This window comes from Rhamphochromis longiceps, linkage group LG5 (assembly GCF_057381845.1).
Source record: "Rhamphochromis longiceps isolate RC_006_pf linkage group LG5, R_longiceps_female_GT1.1, whole genome shotgun sequence".
Classification (NCBI taxonomy): Eukaryota; Metazoa; Chordata; class Actinopteri; order Cichliformes; family Cichlidae; genus Rhamphochromis; species Rhamphochromis longiceps.
This window is the reverse complement of record NC_140561.1, coordinates 16,488,228-16,507,623: the sequence shown is the minus strand read 5'-3', so window position 1 is coordinate 16,507,623 and position 19,396 is coordinate 16,488,228. Positions and strand designations below refer to the sequence as shown.

The 19,396-nt window shown below is 40.5% G+C and overlaps 1 protein-coding gene across 3 annotated transcripts in view; it reads right to left on the bottom strand.

The window, feature by feature from the left end:
* quob (quattro b) overlaps positions 1-18,366 on the bottom strand; it is a 28,092-nt gene extending 9,726 nt beyond the window's left edge. For 2 of the 3 annotated variants that reach the window (XR_014911714.1, XM_085406141.1), the window contains exons 1-13: positions 18,045-18,366; positions 8,739-8,936; positions 6,750-8,298; positions 5,678-5,848; positions 5,119-5,242; positions 4,146-4,239; positions 3,808-3,894; positions 3,609-3,725; positions 2,592-2,690; positions 2,354-2,502; positions 614-752; positions 347-469; positions 10-207 (exon numbers count right to left, since the gene is read on the bottom strand). Coding sequence is in view for 2 of the 3 variants with exons in the window: in XM_085406141.1 (XP_085262267.1) it covers positions 10-207; positions 347-469; positions 614-752; positions 2,354-2,502; positions 2,592-2,690; positions 3,609-3,725; positions 3,808-3,894; positions 4,146-4,239; positions 5,119-5,242; positions 5,678-5,848; positions 6,750-8,298; positions 8,739-8,936; positions 18,045-18,047 (3,051 nt within the window). In the remaining variant the exon portion in view is untranslated. The remainder of the gene's footprint in view (positions 1-9; positions 208-346; positions 470-613; positions 753-2,353; positions 2,503-2,591; positions 2,691-3,608; positions 3,726-3,807; positions 3,895-4,145; positions 4,240-5,118; positions 5,243-5,677; positions 5,849-6,749; positions 8,299-8,738; positions 8,937-18,044) is intronic. The other variant, XM_085406140.1, reaches the window with a different exon arrangement.
* Between the last annotated feature and the right edge of the window lie 1,030 nt (positions 18,367-19,396).

Here is a 19,396-nt window from a genome sequence, read left to right as displayed (position 1 = left end):
AACACAAACCTTTTCACAAAAGGCGTAAACGTGCACAAGCGCGTCCAGTTCTTTGGATCTCTGTTGTGCACGCAGCATGAAGTCTTCTACATTAGATCTGAAAGTGTTGACGAGAGTTTGAAAAACATCTCTTGCAGGGCTGCTGTCGCTGGACTCAAAAATGCCCTCTGCCTCTGCAGCTAGGATCAAGGCATTCTGCTGTTTTTCCTGTGATAAACGATGAAAATGTTAAGTGAAATCAATTTCCTTCCGCTTCTGCAGTTTACTGATATTACTGATATCAACTTTGATCAGCCAAAAGAGGGCAAGTTTTCTTATCTCTAATTTCTTTGCCGTTAGGTGATACCTTAGACTGAGTAAGGAACATGTGGAAGTGCTCCAAATCCTTTTCAGTGCAAGCCTGGGTATCATCAATTGGGTAAGAGTCCTTCAGTCTCTGTTCACCTTCTGTGCTGAACCACATCCCAGCCTACAAGACACAAAGCCCTGGTTATGCGGTTACACTTTGTACATGTGGCTACCAGCTGTGAGTTTATCATCACATAACTTTTAGATGTTTAAACACATATTGTAGATTCTAATATTGTAAACAGACTAAGATTACTAGACATACCGTGCTGATTTTGGCTTCCACCTCTCGAAGCCTGAAAAGGAACTCCAGCTGTTGGAGGGACTCGTTTGATCTCATCACCAGTGTGTGGAGCTTCTCCTCCACTTGGTTATAAAGACTTGTCACCGACTCCAAAGCGTCTCTGCAACACGAGGAGAAAACATTTAAGACTGACTGTGAGGTTGCGTTTGTCATGCAGGGAGGGAAATGGCTTTTTAATCAGCATCACGCCAGGCAGTTTTTGACAGCCATCATGTGACACTGTCCTTGTTTTATTGTTTTAATTGCAAACCCAATTCTGAAACTGTTGTTAACACTGCATAAAATGTAAATAAAAACAGAGTGCAATGATTTGCCAACCTCATATTTGACCCAGACTAGAACACAGAAAAATGTTTACTCCCAGTCTAGGAAAAAAGGCAAGGTCGTTTTGAATTTGATGGCAGCAACATGGTTCAAAAAAATTTAAGAACAGGCCATGTTTAAAACTGGGTAACACCCTCTCTTCTTTTAACAACAGTCTGTAAACATCTGGGAACATCAAAATGAGGACACCGGCTGCTGGACCTTTGGGAGAGGAATGTTGACCCATTGTTATCTGATATAAAATACTTGGTTGCACAACAGTCCTCGATCTTCTTTATCTCATTTTTCATTTACAGCTGGCAGAAAGGCTGAACTGCAGGCAGGGCTCTTCTACAATGACAGACATGCAGCATACATTTTTTTTATTGTCTTGCTAAAATACAAAAGGCCTTCCCTGAAAAAGACTTACTTATTCTTTGTTGCTCTAATACATGTGCATATCTTTCAGCGTGGATGGTGCCTTTATAGATGTGCTGTCTCAACGTTTGCTTTTTTGTTTGTGTTAGATGGGTCACTGCTATTCAATTCAAAATGTTCAATATCCATCTCAGTTCAAACATTTCATGTTTTCTGTGTTCTCTTGCGAATAAAATATGACTTTATGAGATTTTCAAAATCACCAGATTTTTGGAATTTGTTCGTATAAAAGAAGCACGTTATAAAAAATTTCCAAACTAAAAAGTATTTTAAAACACAATAATCCTGTTTTGCCACAGCTATTTTTTACGAGTTTAGTGGTAGCTGCACATCTCTTTTTGGGCCTTTAAGTTAAGACAAAATCTGTTTGCTCTTTAATTCTAGTTTAAAACCACAAATAAGATTCATGCAGTTTTTACTGGGGTGTGTTTTTTTTTATTTTTTTAACAAGGCAAAAAGCAATTAAAATAAATATGTTTAATAGTCGTTATTCTATGATTTATGGTAACATTTCATGGATAACTTACTATGCTTCCTGCTGGTAAGTAAAACAAATGAAACTAGTTGTTAATATTTAATATAAACAACATTTTGCAGCCACCCACACAGCCATGCAGCCAGCAGTTTTTTGTTTTCACTTAGCTGGAATAATTACAGTAGAGATATTCCCAGGACTGTGTAGGCATCTAAAAATGGTCATTAATTGACTTCTACCTCAAATGCATGTCGTTTTTTTCCCATTAGGGAGGAGAAATCCTACATGTTATCATTCCGATTAGTAAAGTTTGGTGATACCCAGGATGGCTTCACCCATTACCCTTCCAAATGCAATGTGCACATAAATTTGCCAAGTATGGCAAGTGCAAATAAAACAGCCCTTGGATTTTCTATAGCATGTTATATAGATTAATACAAGTTAAAAAAGAAGAATATCATTCAGTGACAAATCATATCTGACACCTGTAGTCCTCAGACTGTGGAAATCTGAACTCTTCTTTCTTCATCCTGGCCAGAAAAGCCCCTCCTTCCCTTTGCAAAGTCACCAGTCTAGCATCTTCCAGCATTTCTTTCATTGAAATCCTCTGTTCTTCAATGCATTGCTGCACTTCCTGTTTTATGCAAAATACAAAGCCAAAATATAAGCGTGTGGTGCATACACCAATTTAATAACAATACAGTATAAATATATATATGTTACCTGAGCTGTGTCCATTGGGTTTCTGTTATCCACCCTCTTAATGGCCTTTTGCAACAAACTGTCAGCTCCTCGCAGGTCAGTCATAAATGAAACCAGCCTCTGAAATAAAACATGTTCAATTGTATTGAACTGAGGAGCTTTGTGGAAGAGGCAACGCCGTGTGGAAGCAAAAGGAGACAAACTGAGTTAATTTTTAAAAAATCTGCAGACACCATTATCAGTGTGCTGCTGGTTACTTTAGATGCTTTCAACTATCCGTACAATATTACTGTAGGGTACATGACTAGGGCATCAAGTCTAATATCTCGCATTATAATAATTTTTCTACTTATATAAGAAACTTTAAGCTATCGGGAGCTTACTGATCTAAAACAAATATTGAATATGTTTTACTGTATTTACTAGTCCACATTGTGGTTAAATGCTGTATTACTTTAACATTCAATTTGCTTTAAGTATTAGATATATTAAGAAATATAAATGGTTTAAAAATAACTGTATTTAAAAAAAATATCTATAGCTGTCTACAGGCAGTTCAATTCTTTATTTTCTTCTTCTTGGGCTGGCATACTCCTCCTTCCCCTCATTTGCACACTAGTACAGTTAAATATTATGTAATTTATGGTATTGTATATGCTACACAAAGTAACTGATCTGTGTGTTAAAGCAGAATGGCCTTGAGACTCAGTGTTGAGTTTTATCCGTAACCAGGATAAAATATCAGCCCCTACTTAATGTGAGCAATTAACATTATAATAAATAATCAAATTCATCATTCAGATAAGACTTTGCCCTTTCCCATGTGACCACACCCTTCCTGCACTCAAAGTATAGCACATCGGATATCATGCATGCTCCGGGTGGTTGGCTGGGTGGGAGCCTAATTTTAACTGTGTTGAATTATGGTTGAGCAACTTTAGTCACCAGACACCACTCCATGGGTTTTCAGAGTGAAGTAGTTAGGATTCAATACCACCAGTAGAGCAGTTGTGTAGACTTAGCGTGCATTTTTAGTACCTGATGGAACTGCAGCCACTCGGTGTGACTGTAAGTGAAGGTACCTCCAAAATCAGAGGTTAGTTGGGAAGCTTCCACCGTCTTGTTTAGGGCTTTCATAGTGGTCACCAAATCCATCTAAGAGACAAAGGCAAACACTTTGTGAATAAAAGTTACACTTTTATACTGAATAGGGAAATGAAATGTTTTGATGTCTGACCTGCAGACCAGGCTGTTTTTCAGGACGCTGACAAGTGTCTTTATCCATCAGCATGACGATACTGTGGACAGCATGGAGAGCTTGCTCCTGAAGCGGAAAGAGAACAGGTTAGGGGAAGGCTGCTGAGGGTTATTAAGTGGTACATGTCTAAGTATCCTGCCTTTTTTTTCTCACTTACGGTAAAACCTTAATGACCACAGACCTACAGTGCAATTTGTACTGTACACAAGGCCAGTACACTATACCCCCAGGCCTGTTTTTTCCAGTAAACCAAACACTCCCCATAATCTTTGCATCAACTTTTTTCTGGCATGTGCATGCAGCATTACTGTTTTAACCTGGGCCATCAATAGAGCCTTGTAGAGGTGAAGAGGGGGAGGCTTCTTCCTGGCATTGATGACCAAAGTCATTCCCAGCTCTCGAACATCTTTCCTACGAAAACAAGTCATGTTAGAGCGCATTAGGAACCCAAATGTAATATTTCATCACAGTGTTCATTTAGCAATAAAGAACAGATTTAAGAGCTTTTGGGCTTTAAGTAATCCACATCTCAGATTTACATTAACCTCTTCATCTGACTCCCACTTACCCACATCTGACACTTAGACCTTAAACCTTTTCACAAATTCACAAAAAAAAAAACAAAGAAAAAAGAAACTTCTTCTTTGTTTATCCCTATGTGAGCCTACATCAAGCAAGGCTGTTATTTCTGTCAATGCGCTGCATACCAGACTGCTGGCAGCGAGCCTGGCTGCAGACTGTTGTGGTGTGACTCTTTGCTGGGGACAGCACAAGGTCAGCTTTCTGGTAGAACAGCTTTGCATCAAAACCTTTAGTTAGTGTAAACAAATAAGCCTGCTAATTTGCCCTTTACTAGACCAGTAACATGGCTAATGTTTACTGGCCACCGGTCAGTAAACATTAGCCATGTTACTGCCAAATGATCTTAAGGTGCTATATGCAGAGGTCAAATCTGTACAGTTGTAGAACTGTTGCTATACAAACTAATTACCCATAGGAGAACAGTTGGTGTGGATATGAGGTCATGCATAATATTATTCACAGCTTCCTGCTGACCACTGGAAATATTGAAAATGATATGCTGCTGCCCTCTTGTGGTAGAACCTTTTCATAACATAATAATCACAGGCGCTAAATGAAAAGCCAGCAAGTATTTTCCTCTTCTGGCACACTGAAGACATCAGCTTCCCACATGTTGCAAAGCACAAACTCCATTCTCACAGGTTTGTTAACTGCAGAAATGTTATCTTTTTTTCTCTAGAGATACATCTCAGTCTTTCAGCACTGTACCTTGGTATAGAATGTAAGTAGAGCAGTAATTCACAGATGCTTTGTGCTGACACAAGAGGGGACGTCCACCCCATCCTGTCACCATGGACCTCCACAACTGCCCTGCCAGTCTTGTCCCTGCTGCCTGCGGATGGACATGATGGAGAAGATGCTTTTAATAAATCCATGAAGTGGTAAAAGTTTTCTTTATATGAATTTTCAGTCACAGGAAGTCAGGGCTACATTAAATTTAACCTTTTATGTTTAACACTGAAAACTGAGGCGTCACTCGCTTCTGCTGAGCTTTTTGAGGCACATAATAATTATAACATCTGATCCATCACATCTTACAATGACACAGAAGCCGCTGATGTCATCCTCTGATCAAATAAAAACTGTTTTTACCTGTTAAAATGCTAAGTCGTCATGTTGTGTGCAGTATTTGACTTCTTAGGTACAAAAAAGAAATTTGAAGCATACAGTAACATGTACTGTATGCCAGAAATGGTTATTTTGCAGTGAAAAATCACATTGCAAAATAATATATTCTCATGTCATACACTAACAAGTGCAAAATTACCTGGTAAACACACAATCCCCAGTTCAAGCAGGCCACTGATCCTCCTGAAAGCTGACTCTTGCGAGGGATGCTGAGTGTCAGAAGAGGATATACTTTCTGTCTTTAAGTTGTGGAGTTTGGTACCCGGCCCCTCTGCAGTGGACAAAGCTTCACTTCTGCTCGGCTGAGAATCTGACAAAGCAAAAAATATATTTATATATTTTGAATGTTTTATAAATGTGACAACTCAAAACATGATTTTTGGCAGCAAGCATGAAAAATGATCATATATTTTTAATTATCCATTAGACTGTTTTTTATTGAGGGACTTTATTCTAAGATCGTGCAACGCCTTCCTGTAAACTGTCAGCTTCATTTTCTGTCCAGTAACCTTTGCCCTTTTATAACAACAGCAATTAATAATTTTAACAGCCATATCTTTAACATGTTTAAAGTTACACAGCTGCACAGACATTCACAGACCACTTCTAAATACTGGACATGGTCTTTATAACAAAACACAGCGGCGGTCTGACTACTAAATCTTGCTTTTACTAGTTGGCCTCCTCTTGGAGCCAACAAGGCCTCATCTGTCCTCTCTCTCTTTGCCACTTTAACAGCCCGTGACAAGCATGTCTCCAGTCAAGATCTCAACTTGCCCCTCTGAGGGCTTGCGGGCACATGCCACTGGGTGCAGAGGATAGAGAAACTGCCTTCTTGCACGTTATGCTGTCTCTCTACATTAGAAGAATGCTCTGCTTTTTTCTTTCTACCCAGTGGGTTCAGGCCCTTTCTTTCACTGGGGTGCAGCATGCTATTTCCTTTCACTCCCTTGATAATGGGAATGACATAAATGTGGCTGTACTGCCAGAGAACCCAGACAGCATTGGGAGAATCCCTAGAGGAAGATCATACTCAAACCTGATCTTTAACCTTTGAACCCTCTTTTAAAGAGCCTTCATGAACTGTGACCTTCACTGGAGCACATTCTTTCAAAGCCCCTTTGAACATGGAGCAACCGATCATTTTAATGGCTGTGTGCACAAAATAATAACAATGTTGTTGAGTCGCATGGATGTTATCCCTCACTTACCTTTTTTTAGACACTTCTCTGTTTCCAGTTTCAGAGTTTCCTCATCAAGTTGAACTTCTTGCCTACAGTGCATTAAGTTCGTGACTGTTGTAGGGCAAATATCACTATGGCTCCTGTTGTTGAGCTTATAGAGAAGTGGCCTCCTTGTAGGAGTTTCTGAGACAGCGGACAAAGACCTCACTTTAACTTTGTGCTTGCCTGATGGTTTCACATCCTTCCCCCTCTGGTGCGACTCCAGGTCACCACCAGGGGTCCCCGAGGACACATCTGATACTGGATGCATAAAAGCACAATGTCCTGATGGGTGAGAAATAAGTTTTGTCTGAACTCTCTGACTTTGGCTCAAACCAGGGGTTGATTTCAAAATTATGGGCGACTCCTTCATGAGGTTTTCCGGCTCACATTTACTAGGAAGGTGGGGCTTTAAGTTTGCTGGTGTTGGCTCATGGCAGTGTTTGCAAGGGAAGGGCTCATTACCAAACACAGGTTCCTTACAGTGGTTACAATAGTTTCCTACTTGGTCTTTTTGAGCACCAATTTTAGCCTTAGATTTTAACTCCCCATCTTCAGTCAGGCCGACCTCCTCCAAGGCAGCCAGGAGGTCTACACTCCCTTTCTCAAAAGGCACTGGATTTGTCAGTGCCGCCAGGTATGAATCTCTGTACCTGCACTTCATGTCTTCATCAGTGAGGTCCTGCTCCAGCTTCCCCTGGCTGCATGGTGTAAAACGCTCCTCTGTATACTGAAGCGTGCGTCCGCAGGGAACGCTATTCCCAAGCGGCACAGGTGGGGGTGGTCTAACAGGTTTGAACAAAACTGAATTGGTTGGATTTGGAAGCCTGTCTCTCTGTTTATCCACAAGCTCTTTCCCTTTGTCGATATCCACCAGGTCTACATAATCACCCTCAATCTCTTGATAGTTATGACTGTCCCAGGTATTAGGAGAAACCCAACCCACCGGCTTGATTAATGGTTTGGAGCAGGATTTTGGGGCCCCTCTTTTATCTTCCATTTTGACAAGTTTGGAAGAACAGGCTGCGGGTCTTAAAGATGCTGACATCCTGTCATTTGCTGGAAGAATCGTGGCTTCAACTGGTAGGGTGGAGGAGTTGAAGTGGATGGGAACTGAAATCTGCTTTGGCTCAGGGCGAGGTTTCTGACAGGTGGGCATGATCTTAGGCTTGTCTAAAAACTCTGGAATTGCAATTTTGGCCCACGGCAACTTAATTACACCTTGGTCTGTGCAAAGCAAACACCGTGACAAAGGAGTTCCATCACGTCCTTCGTTGATGTCCCGCAGCCAGTCTTCGGTGAAGATGCAGGGATAAGACGTTTCAGGGATGGGGGTCTCCTCCACTTCTCGACATCCTTCCTCAAGAAGACATTTGAGGACGATGCGTGCCGCTTGTTCCCCAAAAGGCTCCACTTGAAGATAGAAGTCTCCAGGACGCAACAGCAAGGGGTTAACGGGCGCTAACTGGATGACCGTTTTGTCATGGAGACAGAGAGGCCAGCCCTCACAGCGGAAAACCACATCAGAGTATCCAGCCTAGGAAAAAATCAAATAAGGTTTCTTACAATGCAGTTTTGTTTCTAAATTACTGTCTACTTAATTCACTGCATTGCTGTATTGATTGTTTGGTTCTGTGTTTCCTGCTTATAAGTTTGGACATCTACAGTAAATCTTTTGATCATACTGTAAAACTGAATTTACCACTGGTGTAATTTGAGGCATTTAGATTCATGTGGGCATCTGATGCTCTGACTGAGCCTAAGTTTTCTATACAAAACAAAACAATGTCTACAGTATGCTGTAGCTTATAAATCACAATTTTTATTAATCACTTCTATACAGTGAAAAAGACGTTTGCAGCAGCACAAGTTTGCAGGGTAGCCTTTATCACTTGGACAGTTGACACTATTTGAACCCCTCAACCTTTTAACATATGGAAGACTTCACAAAGACACAAAGATATGATTTCTACTCACACATGCTGCCTGTTGGACACTTTCCAGCACATGTTTGGAAGGAATCAGGAAGTCAAGTAAACACTGCAGAGCATCACCGTGATAACGTTCCTCAATAGTGCGAAACAGCTGGCAGAGGACGATGGGCGCTGTGGCCTCAAACGGTGGGAAGAGGGCCGACAGCACACTCTGGATGGACGAGTCCAGAGATTCTGGGTTCTGTAGGAGAAAAAGAGATGAAGGGCAGTCAGATGAAGTTTGGACGTCTACAGTAATGCAGATGTCGCTCAGTCTGTCACTGTGGATTTGATTTTTTATCAAATTTTCTGGTATTTTCAGCCTTTTCACAAACGCTGCTATTTTCAGTTCCACATGTGGAAAACGAGTACACCGTGACCATGAATTACAAACTATGTCTGTTTAGACACAACTTTCTTCAAATAAGGTATTTGAAAGAAAAAAGCCTCAAAAGCCAAAACAGGTCGACAACAATTGCTGTGCAAATGCCAAATTACGAGACAGATGATTTTCCAGACCTGCTCACCTTCACTGTGCTGGGTTTGAAATCAGTTTAAAAAGTTTTTGCTGTCATAAAGAAACAGATATATTATTTTTTTTTATGAGTTCACTGTTGGGTCAGTGAATTCTTATTCAGTCTACTTGGATGATTAAAGGCAAGATCAGCACAGAAGAAAGCATGAACAAGCCTGTTCAAAAGGATTTCAATTTTATTATGGAGATAATTAAGTCTGTCCTGTATGAGTATGTGCAACTTGTTTCATGTCTAGCCAGGATACACTTCATTTGAGCTGGTATATTAGCAGCAGACCTGGGTCGGCATCTGATGTAATTGAAAATGACAAAGAAGCATATGGTTTCATAAAGATGCCACTGCATATGACACCATCTTATGTCAGAAGGTAAAGTAGCAGCCTGTGGGCAGACGTCTGCTTTTAGTAATCTTGCGAATGCTTGCATGGGCATTCTACTAGGACCAGCTGTGCCACAAGTGAAGTCCATCTAAGCACATGGAAACTATTCAGATGAAAAGATAATGTCTTCAAAGCAGTTTTGGTGCACCAACCAGACTATAAGCCCAGTTTTGAGGTGGTGATGACTAGAGACGTGAAGCCTGTCAACATGGCTTAGTACAGGGGTCGGCAACCTGCGGCTCTTTAGTCCTTGTAGTGCGGCTCCGCGTGGTTTGGGAAAATAAATTAGAAGTAATTAGCTGAAGTGTATTTTATTTTTGTTAGTTCTTTTTTAACTTGTAGTTCTAAATTGGAAGATTATTGTGATATTGAAATATAAAAATACAATTATATTCTTTTATTTTGTCATCGCTCAAAATAAGCGTCACACTCGCAGAAGCCGGTGTACCCGCCAAGACTTTCAACCCGAGGTAGGCCAATTATGGACCTTCGGATTCATGTTATGTCAGCAGCTGTTCTCCACCGTGAACTGTGTTAAAAACAAACACCGCTCACGCTTCACAGACGACAGCTTACAGTCCTGCGTGAAGATGAAAGTGACTTCGTACAGCCCCGATTTGCAGACGCTGTGCGCAGAGGTTCAGGAGCAGAAGTCCCATTGTAAAGATATCACGGCAGACCCGACGATGTTTCCATGAACACGCTTTTCAGCATCTTTTTATTGACCACTTTTCACACACGGTTGCTGTACGTATACAGTCGGTGTTAAAGCTCACAGCCTGACACATACCAACACAACAGCATAGACGGCACAGACGTAAAGGCGGCGAGGCGTGATTGCAGGTGCCACTGCAGAACACGCCCCGCCACACACATTAACCAGGTAAAATACATAGGCAATATAAGGATGGCGGCTCACAACAGTTTTTGTTTGCTACATGGATCATTTTAGTTCAGCGTCTTTCCTTTTGTTATGTTTCTTTAAGAGTTCAAAATGTGTTAATTAGATAAATAAAATATAATTTTCTCTGTAGCACTTCATGGATTTCATAAGCAACACACCTTAGTTGTTCACACAAAGCATAAAGGTAAAAAACAATATATACAGTGTTATCTTCATTTTAGATGTCAAAAAGTATTTGCGGCTCCCAGTGTTTCCGTTTGCGTGGAAACCGGGTCCAAATGGCTCTTTGGATGTGAAAGGTTGCTGACCCCTGGCTTAGTACAACAGTGTTTGGTACTGCAGATATTCTACTGTTGGTTTGATGTATAAGTACACCAGCTGCATGAAAATGAATCCAGAGTTTTGTGCACAGATGTAACATTTACATGTAGCACAATATATAAATAAAGTAAAATAAGTTTGTAAAAGAAAAGACTATTATTGTATATTAAATATTAATATATTATGCTATTATTATATTATTATATACAGAGCAGCTGTATCACCTGGTCATTAACCAGAGTGCTGGACAAAAGTGAAGTTCCTCTAGCATGTGATAAAAGGTGCAGCAATGTGAACCTCTAGGAGATGAAAGAAGAAAAGTCACGTGATTGCCAAATTCTTGGGAATCATCGAGGGAACACTTTGGATACACTGACATATGCATCTGACTGAAAAATGAGAACTTCAAAAGTGAAAACCACTTGGGGAGGCTGACCGGCATTGATTTCCACATTGCTAACTTGGCTGGAAACCCCATGAAATACAATGTAATATTTTTATAGTGTCTCAAGATTATTAAATATAGTGCTCTTCACAGTCTTATCTCATGCCAGATAGAGGTGAAATGTACAATTATTCTTCTATCCTATCCTAGAACCAAATCAATGTTTGGTAATGAAAAGGAAAGCCATAATATTCATACCGAGTTGATATTTGAATATAAGGACTTCTTTTGAATCTGCATAGATATCAGTCGCTAATCACAGCAGGTATGTTATTCACACAATCACTTGTCAGTAGCCTGCTGTGTTAATCTCCAAGCCTACAAAGGACTCTGTTTTTTAGCCCCTTCCTCATTTAGGTTGATGGCCTGACCAAGACCAGAGCGGCTCAGTGTAAACACAAGTGCAGGAGCTTCAAAGACCTCACACTGGTTTACACTGGGACCATTTGGCAGATGCAGATACTTGCGAGCAACTTGGACATAAAACATGCAAATGTCATAAAATTCCAGCTGTTTATAATCCATTTGGTATTTCAGTAAATCTTTCAACTCTGTTTAGTCTTTGCATTCACAAAACAGGATTGCACATACATAGTGAATACAAAGTGACTGAAATGTCTGTGAAATGAGCTAATGTTGATCTACTGGACTCATGACAAGATTTCTGGATGTAAATCAATACCAATATTTGACCATTCACAGTGCTCTGAGTCTATGGAGCCTTTGCATTCCCTAAGTAGAAAAGAATGCTTTTCTGATTGTGCACATCTGTCACAACAGATCACGAAATGGAGAGCAGAATACCTCTTAGGAAGGCTCTTAAATGGTAATGCATCACAGCTGTTTTAGACTGACTGCAGCCACTACTGTATTTCTGTTAGTTAACAGTAAACCTGTGGTCCTGTCTAATAAAGCACGGCTCCCTGAACTTACTTTGCAGAGTTGAGGACTTCAGGTTCTCAGGGAGGGCTTTATTTGAATTGGTGCAGTTTTGCACGTGTGCTCTTTCTTATGTAGATGATAGATTTCAGGTTATATTCCACAAATTTAATAGAGTTCATCCACTGTTGTGTAATGCGACTTTAAATCATTTCCTCACTGCAACTGAATCCTTCCAAGTCCCTTCTGTTGAATTGAGAAATAAACCTCTGTTTTTGTTAACACCAGCTAAAAAAGAAAACTTCCCTGACTGGAAGTCATCTCTATGGGTGGTTTGGCTAGCAATATTTGCATGAGAGAGACAATTTTAAGATTTACTAAGCATAGCTCAGCTGGAACCAGTTCAGACTGGCTAGCGAGTCAACTCACTTCTAGTGCTGTGTTGCTCGTACTGGTATGTGTGCCTACCAGTGCCAGAAAATGTTCTAAACAGGTCTGAACTGTGAAAGACTCATCATTAATATCTGTCAAACAAAGCAAAATGTGTCTGTGTGTGGTATTGGAAAACATTATTATTACAATAATGAAGTCATAATCGTAAGTTGCAGTCACAGCAGCATATGCTAGTATAATCTTTTTCAATATAATGATAGTTAAACAACCATCGATCCATGCATCCAAAGGTGTGGTGGGTCAAACCTCAATAGAGGGACAGCCATGCATTTTCTATGTTGCACCAACTCACTAAATTGCATTATTGAACATGCTTGTGTATCTGTTGCTTTAGTTTACATAGAAGCCAGTTTTCAGCTACACTGCTTTTAATCAACATCCTCATGTTTCGAGTTTATTTTCTACTGTCTCTTTCCTGTTTAGTACGCTCTTTGTGTCACCTTCCTGGCATCACAATAGACTCATATCTGTTCCTTCAGTCTGTTTTAAATATCCAGGCAGAGTCTCTTTCATGCATCATTATGGCATTTTTCTTTCTCTCCACCATCTATCAGTGTACAGTAACCAGCTCATATGACCATAAAGCGTCTTTGCTTTTCCACCAAGATATATTTTATTTCCAGAATCAGCCAGTGAAGGGTATTCAGTCAAGCTTAAATCCTGAACTTTCATTTTGAGATTGTTGTTTTTGGTCCGTGGCCAGCTGAAAACATTCCAACACTGCCTCTCCTGCATTTTCTAGACAAGGGGATTTCCTATCTTGTGATAATTGTCCATTGCAGCCTGCGATTTAACTCTAGAAAGAGCTTCAGTCTACAACAAAGGTCATTGTTTGACCTGAGCTGACCTAACCACATGGACAAGAGGCATTTGTTATAAAGGTTAGCTCTTTCTTTGTCTTGTCTACTGCCCCTTAGGAGTTTTTTTTTTTTTCAGTGTTTTGTATAGAGAATAGCAAGCATTATGGCAGGTTTCACCATATTGCCTCAGGCTGGGGCTTACAAAAGTCTTGGTCGAGAACTGAGCTACTGCATAAACAACCTGTCAAGGTGAGTACTGCATTGTCATCAGCTATATGGGTCAAAAGATGTAATTGTGATGGAGATTAACCTTTACTAAACTGGCGCAGCTTTTGATGCGACATGTTGAAAGAGTTTGGTTTATGTTTTCGTTTCTGACTGTTCATCACATTTTCTTGAACTCCTCATAAGAGATCGGCCGTCACTGCACCTCCAGGGTAAACCCAAAACATAACCAAAAGTGACAGTTAAGACTGTCCAGTATTTCCTGACAACTGCCTGAATTCTGCACGTTTAGTCTTGTACCTGAGAGATGACACACCACCAACTCAGCCATGAGAAAAGACAAAAACAGCGTGGACACAGTAGGCTGAGCGCCTGTGACATGTCAACTGAAGAAATGTTGTCATGGAAAGAAAAAACACAGCACATAGTAGAGCTAAAGTGAGTCAGCTTCCTATGCAGGTGTCATCTTCCTTTCTCTTTATTTCACAGTTCAAAAACAATTGCGTTTTGCAGCGTACGCTTTACTCTGACTACTTTCACACGGAACCCAAAATAAAAACGATCTTTTGACTTCGAGCTATCATCATCAAAATGAGTGTTAGTCATGTCTTAATGAAAACCATGTTCCCAGTGTCTCTGAGCTACTCCCCCTCCTTTTCTACTATTTCCTTCTGTCTGTTTGGTGATGAGACAGAACTGCCTCTGTGTGTGCTCTAAGCCTTTATAACTCAGCAGAGGGCTCCCACGGATAAGCCATCTTAAAGCCTTTTAAGATGAAAAATCCAACATGAGACAAAATTACTACATCGCTTTGTTTCTTCCGCTAAGAGTAATGTAGAGTCCCATAAATACATTTGTTCATTTTGTAGTTCAATAAAGAGTGTATCAGATTTCCAGTCCTTACTCATGGTGCTGTAGTATTGAACACTGGCAAGTTTCCACAGAACGTGGGAGAGCTTTCACAGATAATCCATTAATTGAACCTTAATCTGCAAATAATATAAGACTGAACAAGTCCAACAGCTTATAACTTGAAGTGTCAAAACAGCACTGCTGCAGGCCGTCATGCTGAAAATATTTGCTTATATCGTAGGACAATGAACCAAGTGTGTTTGAATCCTACGTAAATCTATGCCGTCATCTCTGCTGAAATCATAAATCCGTGTTTCAAAATCCTTATCTGATCTAAGGATAAACCTAGATGCTTTAAAGTGCGCCATATGACATAGTTTCTCTTTTTCTTTCATGCCACCACAAGATCAGACAGCACAGACTTCCCATGACCAGTAAAGACATACAGCAGTGACGGCCCTGTGTAAAAACAAGCGAACCAAAAAATACATCTATGATTGAAAGGTTCACACAGGGACTTTTTTTCTGGCACAATGTCACCACAGCTGATTTATTCATGAACCGCTCCCATTTAACATGACTAAGCAAAACCTTCTGGATCTGAGCCTTCTTCCTGAAGCCGATCCTGGCTTCAAAATATCGAACATAAAATTCAATTTATCTAGTATTTAGACAGTGCAACACAACATACTGGCTCCCAGTGTGGAAAAGGTACTTGTACTGTTAGAAGAAGTGTTGTAAAATGTATTAAGCCATGTGACAATTTGGATTTCTATGTCTGTGAGCTTGCGTATTAGGAGTGCAGTGCAGTAACATCTGCTGCTCTTCATTCTTGCAAGGTAGTATGAGGGTCTTCTGCGAGTTCAAAGAAATGTAAGTCAAACAGAGGAAGTGCAATCTGTATTTTTTTTCTGTACCGTTAACAAACTGCATTTAAAATTAATTCATGCAACTGGAAAGCCACAGATTGGGGAGGAAATGGCAATGTTGCAAAAACAAACTTTTCTAGAGACAATGCCTGATGAAAGATGGCCTGCAAACAGCCGAGGCACTGACATTTTTCCTTGAACACTTGGCTGGGGCTCTGTTTTGGAAATACAAGTGCAAAGCCTCTGTTGCATCTGACCCACTTTTGTGATACAGAGATGATAGACACACTGAAAATTCAGTCCACAGCTTCACGACAACTCTCAGAGCCTTGACGTGAAGCAAAATGAAATCTGTTTGGATCATACAGTTCCAAATGGCAGATGTCTGTGATTATCCATAATTTCTTCATAAATCAAATGAGTTCATTTTCCCAGTCAGCCTCAGCAGAGACTTGGCAAAAATTAAAATCAAGTTGAGCAGTGTGCAGTATTAGCTAAATTAAAGGGGGGAGTGACCCAGGAAATCCAAGTCCAGTTTTCTGCCAATCAATCAAAATCTGGACACTCGCATCGCATTTCCACAGGGTTTGAGATGATGTACATGCTTGTGGCACTCTGATAAATCAGCACTTTTGAGTATCCTGAAAATCTGAAAGTTGTGGATATATTATATAGACTTAAACGCCTGGAGCAGAGCCAGTAACTTGTGGTTGTTTATTTTGCCAAACCAACAGTGAATAAACACCAAATTCTGCAGTTTCCTGTAGGTTTATGGAACATTGCAATGAGCATCATTCATTGCACTGTTACATTTTAATAGTCCACAACGGAACTATTTCCTTCCAGTATAAATGCCCTCGTGAGTATTTGATCGTTTTAACGCCCCCAAAATGAAAAAAACCCATAAGAACTCAGATAAATCAATTGTCTCTACCAGCACAGCACAACAGCAACGGCAGACAACTAAAGCAACTATATTAATAAAATATTTAGTGAAAAGAGGCATAATTTTTTTTCTCTTGTGAAAGCTAAACCTGTCATTGTTTGCTTATTCTTGTTAGCTACTCTTCTGCAACTGTTACTGTTTTGTAGAAAGTCTGCTCGCCTGCTGCCTCTAAATATGTTTTTATAAGACGAGAGCAAGTCCAAAGCCCAAGTGGAACTCTCATCTGCACTTTCATAATTTGCATATATTTTAAATATAATTTTATCACTTCAACTGACAATTGAAAATATTGTCTGTCCCGCAGTAGGTAACTGTGTTTACTGTACACTAAAGGAACACATAACACATGATTCTGTGAGGCCTCAAGAGGAAAGTTCTTGACCTTGATAGTTAATAAGTGACTCTTGGTTGTGCTTTTCATGAGTAACTAAATGCAAATACATTGCACACCAGCATGCCACGAGTTGGACTTTTGTAATATTGTAGAGAGTTTAAACACAGTAGGTCTTGCACAGTGCAGCAGTTTAATAAGTGAGACTCTGCAGGCTCATGGCATCAGTCAGGCATTAAGTAAAACAAACAGTTACGTCTTTGAAAGCTGGTCAAACTAGCGCTGCAGTGAAGTGGGGGCAAAGTACAGTGATGGCCGCCATTCGCAGTCAAGTTTGTACTTCTTTAAACATCCTTCCTTCCTGCTGTAAAGCTATCACTTAAGCTTGGACAGATGTTATGGGTCAGACTGATTCCCATGTAAGAAATAACAGTATATTCCATAAATATAAAGGATAAATGTGAGACTGACTAAATATATTCCAGTTTACCAAAAATAAAAGCCATGCTCCAAGCAAGCATTTAGGGATTTTTCTTTCCTTTTTTAAAAACAAATTTAATAGCAGCAGCAATATGTAAATAAAAGTTTAAAGAAACCACATCCTCCCACAAATCCACCATCAGTGTTCCCCATCTTGTGGCTTACTCATCGTAAGTAATTACATTCTGCTGTGACTGGGATTAGATTAGTCCCCTCCTATCTTTAAAAGCTCTACGGTTTGAACTTTTTAAAGAGCCGACCGCTGAACTGGAGAATTCCATTTTGTGCGCATGCAAAGCAGTAAAATAATTTATACATCGAAACACTCTCCACTCACTCAAGTATGTGTGCCGTCCGCATCAATTAAGTCCAAATCAAAGGACTTAAGGATGCGAGACAAACGACAATGCGCCTCTCTCTGTCACTCTCTCTTTGTTGGTGTGCACACACTTAAAAAGCTTGAGATGCTGCTGGCTGTTGATGTGAAACGGTCCCACCAACTGTGCTCGGGATTACAAAAAGCTTTGGAGAGAGCACTCACATTGGGTTTTGTACTCCCTTTGTGTGTTACAAAGATAAAGTTTCATAAAAGACGAGAGCAAAAAGTGTGCATCATTACCGTGCTCAGAACTCTCCAACTAGAAAACAAAAGTTGAAAGAAGGTAAAATGATGCCCTGCGTGTAAACCAATGTATCAGGCTTCCAGTAGCCCACACACACACACATGTACACATAGCTGGCAAAGTCACAGAAAGAAATTCACTTGTTCACTTGTCCAGACCAGAAATCAGACTCTGAGTTACTGGGTCAGTGGAGCAGTTTAAATCTTAAACCAGAAAGTAACAATGGACAATGAGGATACCCGGGAGGGAAACTTGGTGTTACTTTACCATGTTTGCAGGAGCTTCTCCTCTACAAAGCAGAAGGTTTTGTCATTTTTTGGCCCCGGTAATCCTCTCCAGACAGCCTCCTTTGGCTTTGTGCAGAAGAACTTGCCATGTTTAGTTCATCAGCAGTTTCAAAAGTAAGTAAAGTCAGTTCCATTCTTGGCAGACCTTCCCCAAGTCTGAGTGTGTGGCACAGAGAGAGACGCAAATTGTCAAGCTGCCCGTTGATTCTTTTTCTCTTCTTTTAAGTTTGTTTCGCTTCTACTGCCACTCTGAGTGTTTGGGAGTGAGACAGAGAAAGAGAGAGAGATCGAAGTAGAGGGTGTCTGTGAGGGGGTGGAGAAAAGCATTCCCTTTCAGAGGAAAACCCCCTCGAGGCTATTCAGAGTTTCTTTGCTCTTTCTCAAACGCTTTTTTCTCTTTTTTCACACAACCAAGCACACCCACAGACACAATGTGTCACAAACGGAGACACAAAGCGTTCAGGAAAACATTTACTGAATGTACAGTATCTGCTAATGAATTTTAAAGTTCGAGCCATCCCACTTCCTACTCTGTCATGCACATAAACATACGCACAGATACTAGCACACTTTTATGACCCAGAATCAGAGAGCTGCAGAAATCCAGCCCCCTCGTCTTTGGCCCCTTCCTTTCTATTTTAACCACTGGGAGCTTTTAGGAGACTAAGTCTGTCTTTCACCTTTCTTCTGTCCCTCCCTGACTTACACTGTCTCCTCCAGGCTTTCTCATTTCCTTTCTTCCTCAGTTGTCTTCTGTCAGACTGCCCAGTGTTTAACCCATATCAAAGGAAAATGGAGAGCAGGAGGGATTCTCTGCAGAGGTCCAAACCAAGAAGCAGCAGGCATGTGAAGGGTTCGGCTATACTTCTGCTTTAGGTCTGAGGAATGTAATACTACACCCTCTGCACTACATTATACATCTGGAATCAGAAGATGTATTCTGTCTGAAACTCTGGACCTTCTGTTGGACTGAGAAATGTCTTGAGGAAAAAGGAAAGGAAACTGTTTATTTCTGCCGGCTGAATGCCAGGGAGAGCATGTGAGTGTGGCGCTTTGTGCAAGTACCTCACAGCTGGCCTTGACCACTGTCTGTTTATCCATGGAGATTCCAGACATTACATGAATATCTGCTTCATATGAAGAAGGGGTAGAATATATTTCCTTTAATCAAGTGTTCAGGTGAAGTTGTAGCTGCAATTATGAAAGCAAAGGCTCTCTCCAGCTGTCTCTGTGGTGTGGTTTTCCACTCTGTAGAAACTGCAGTCTCCTAAACATTCCTCACATGTTTTTCTTTCATAAAGAGAAAGCCGTGCTAATTTGTCTTTCACTCTA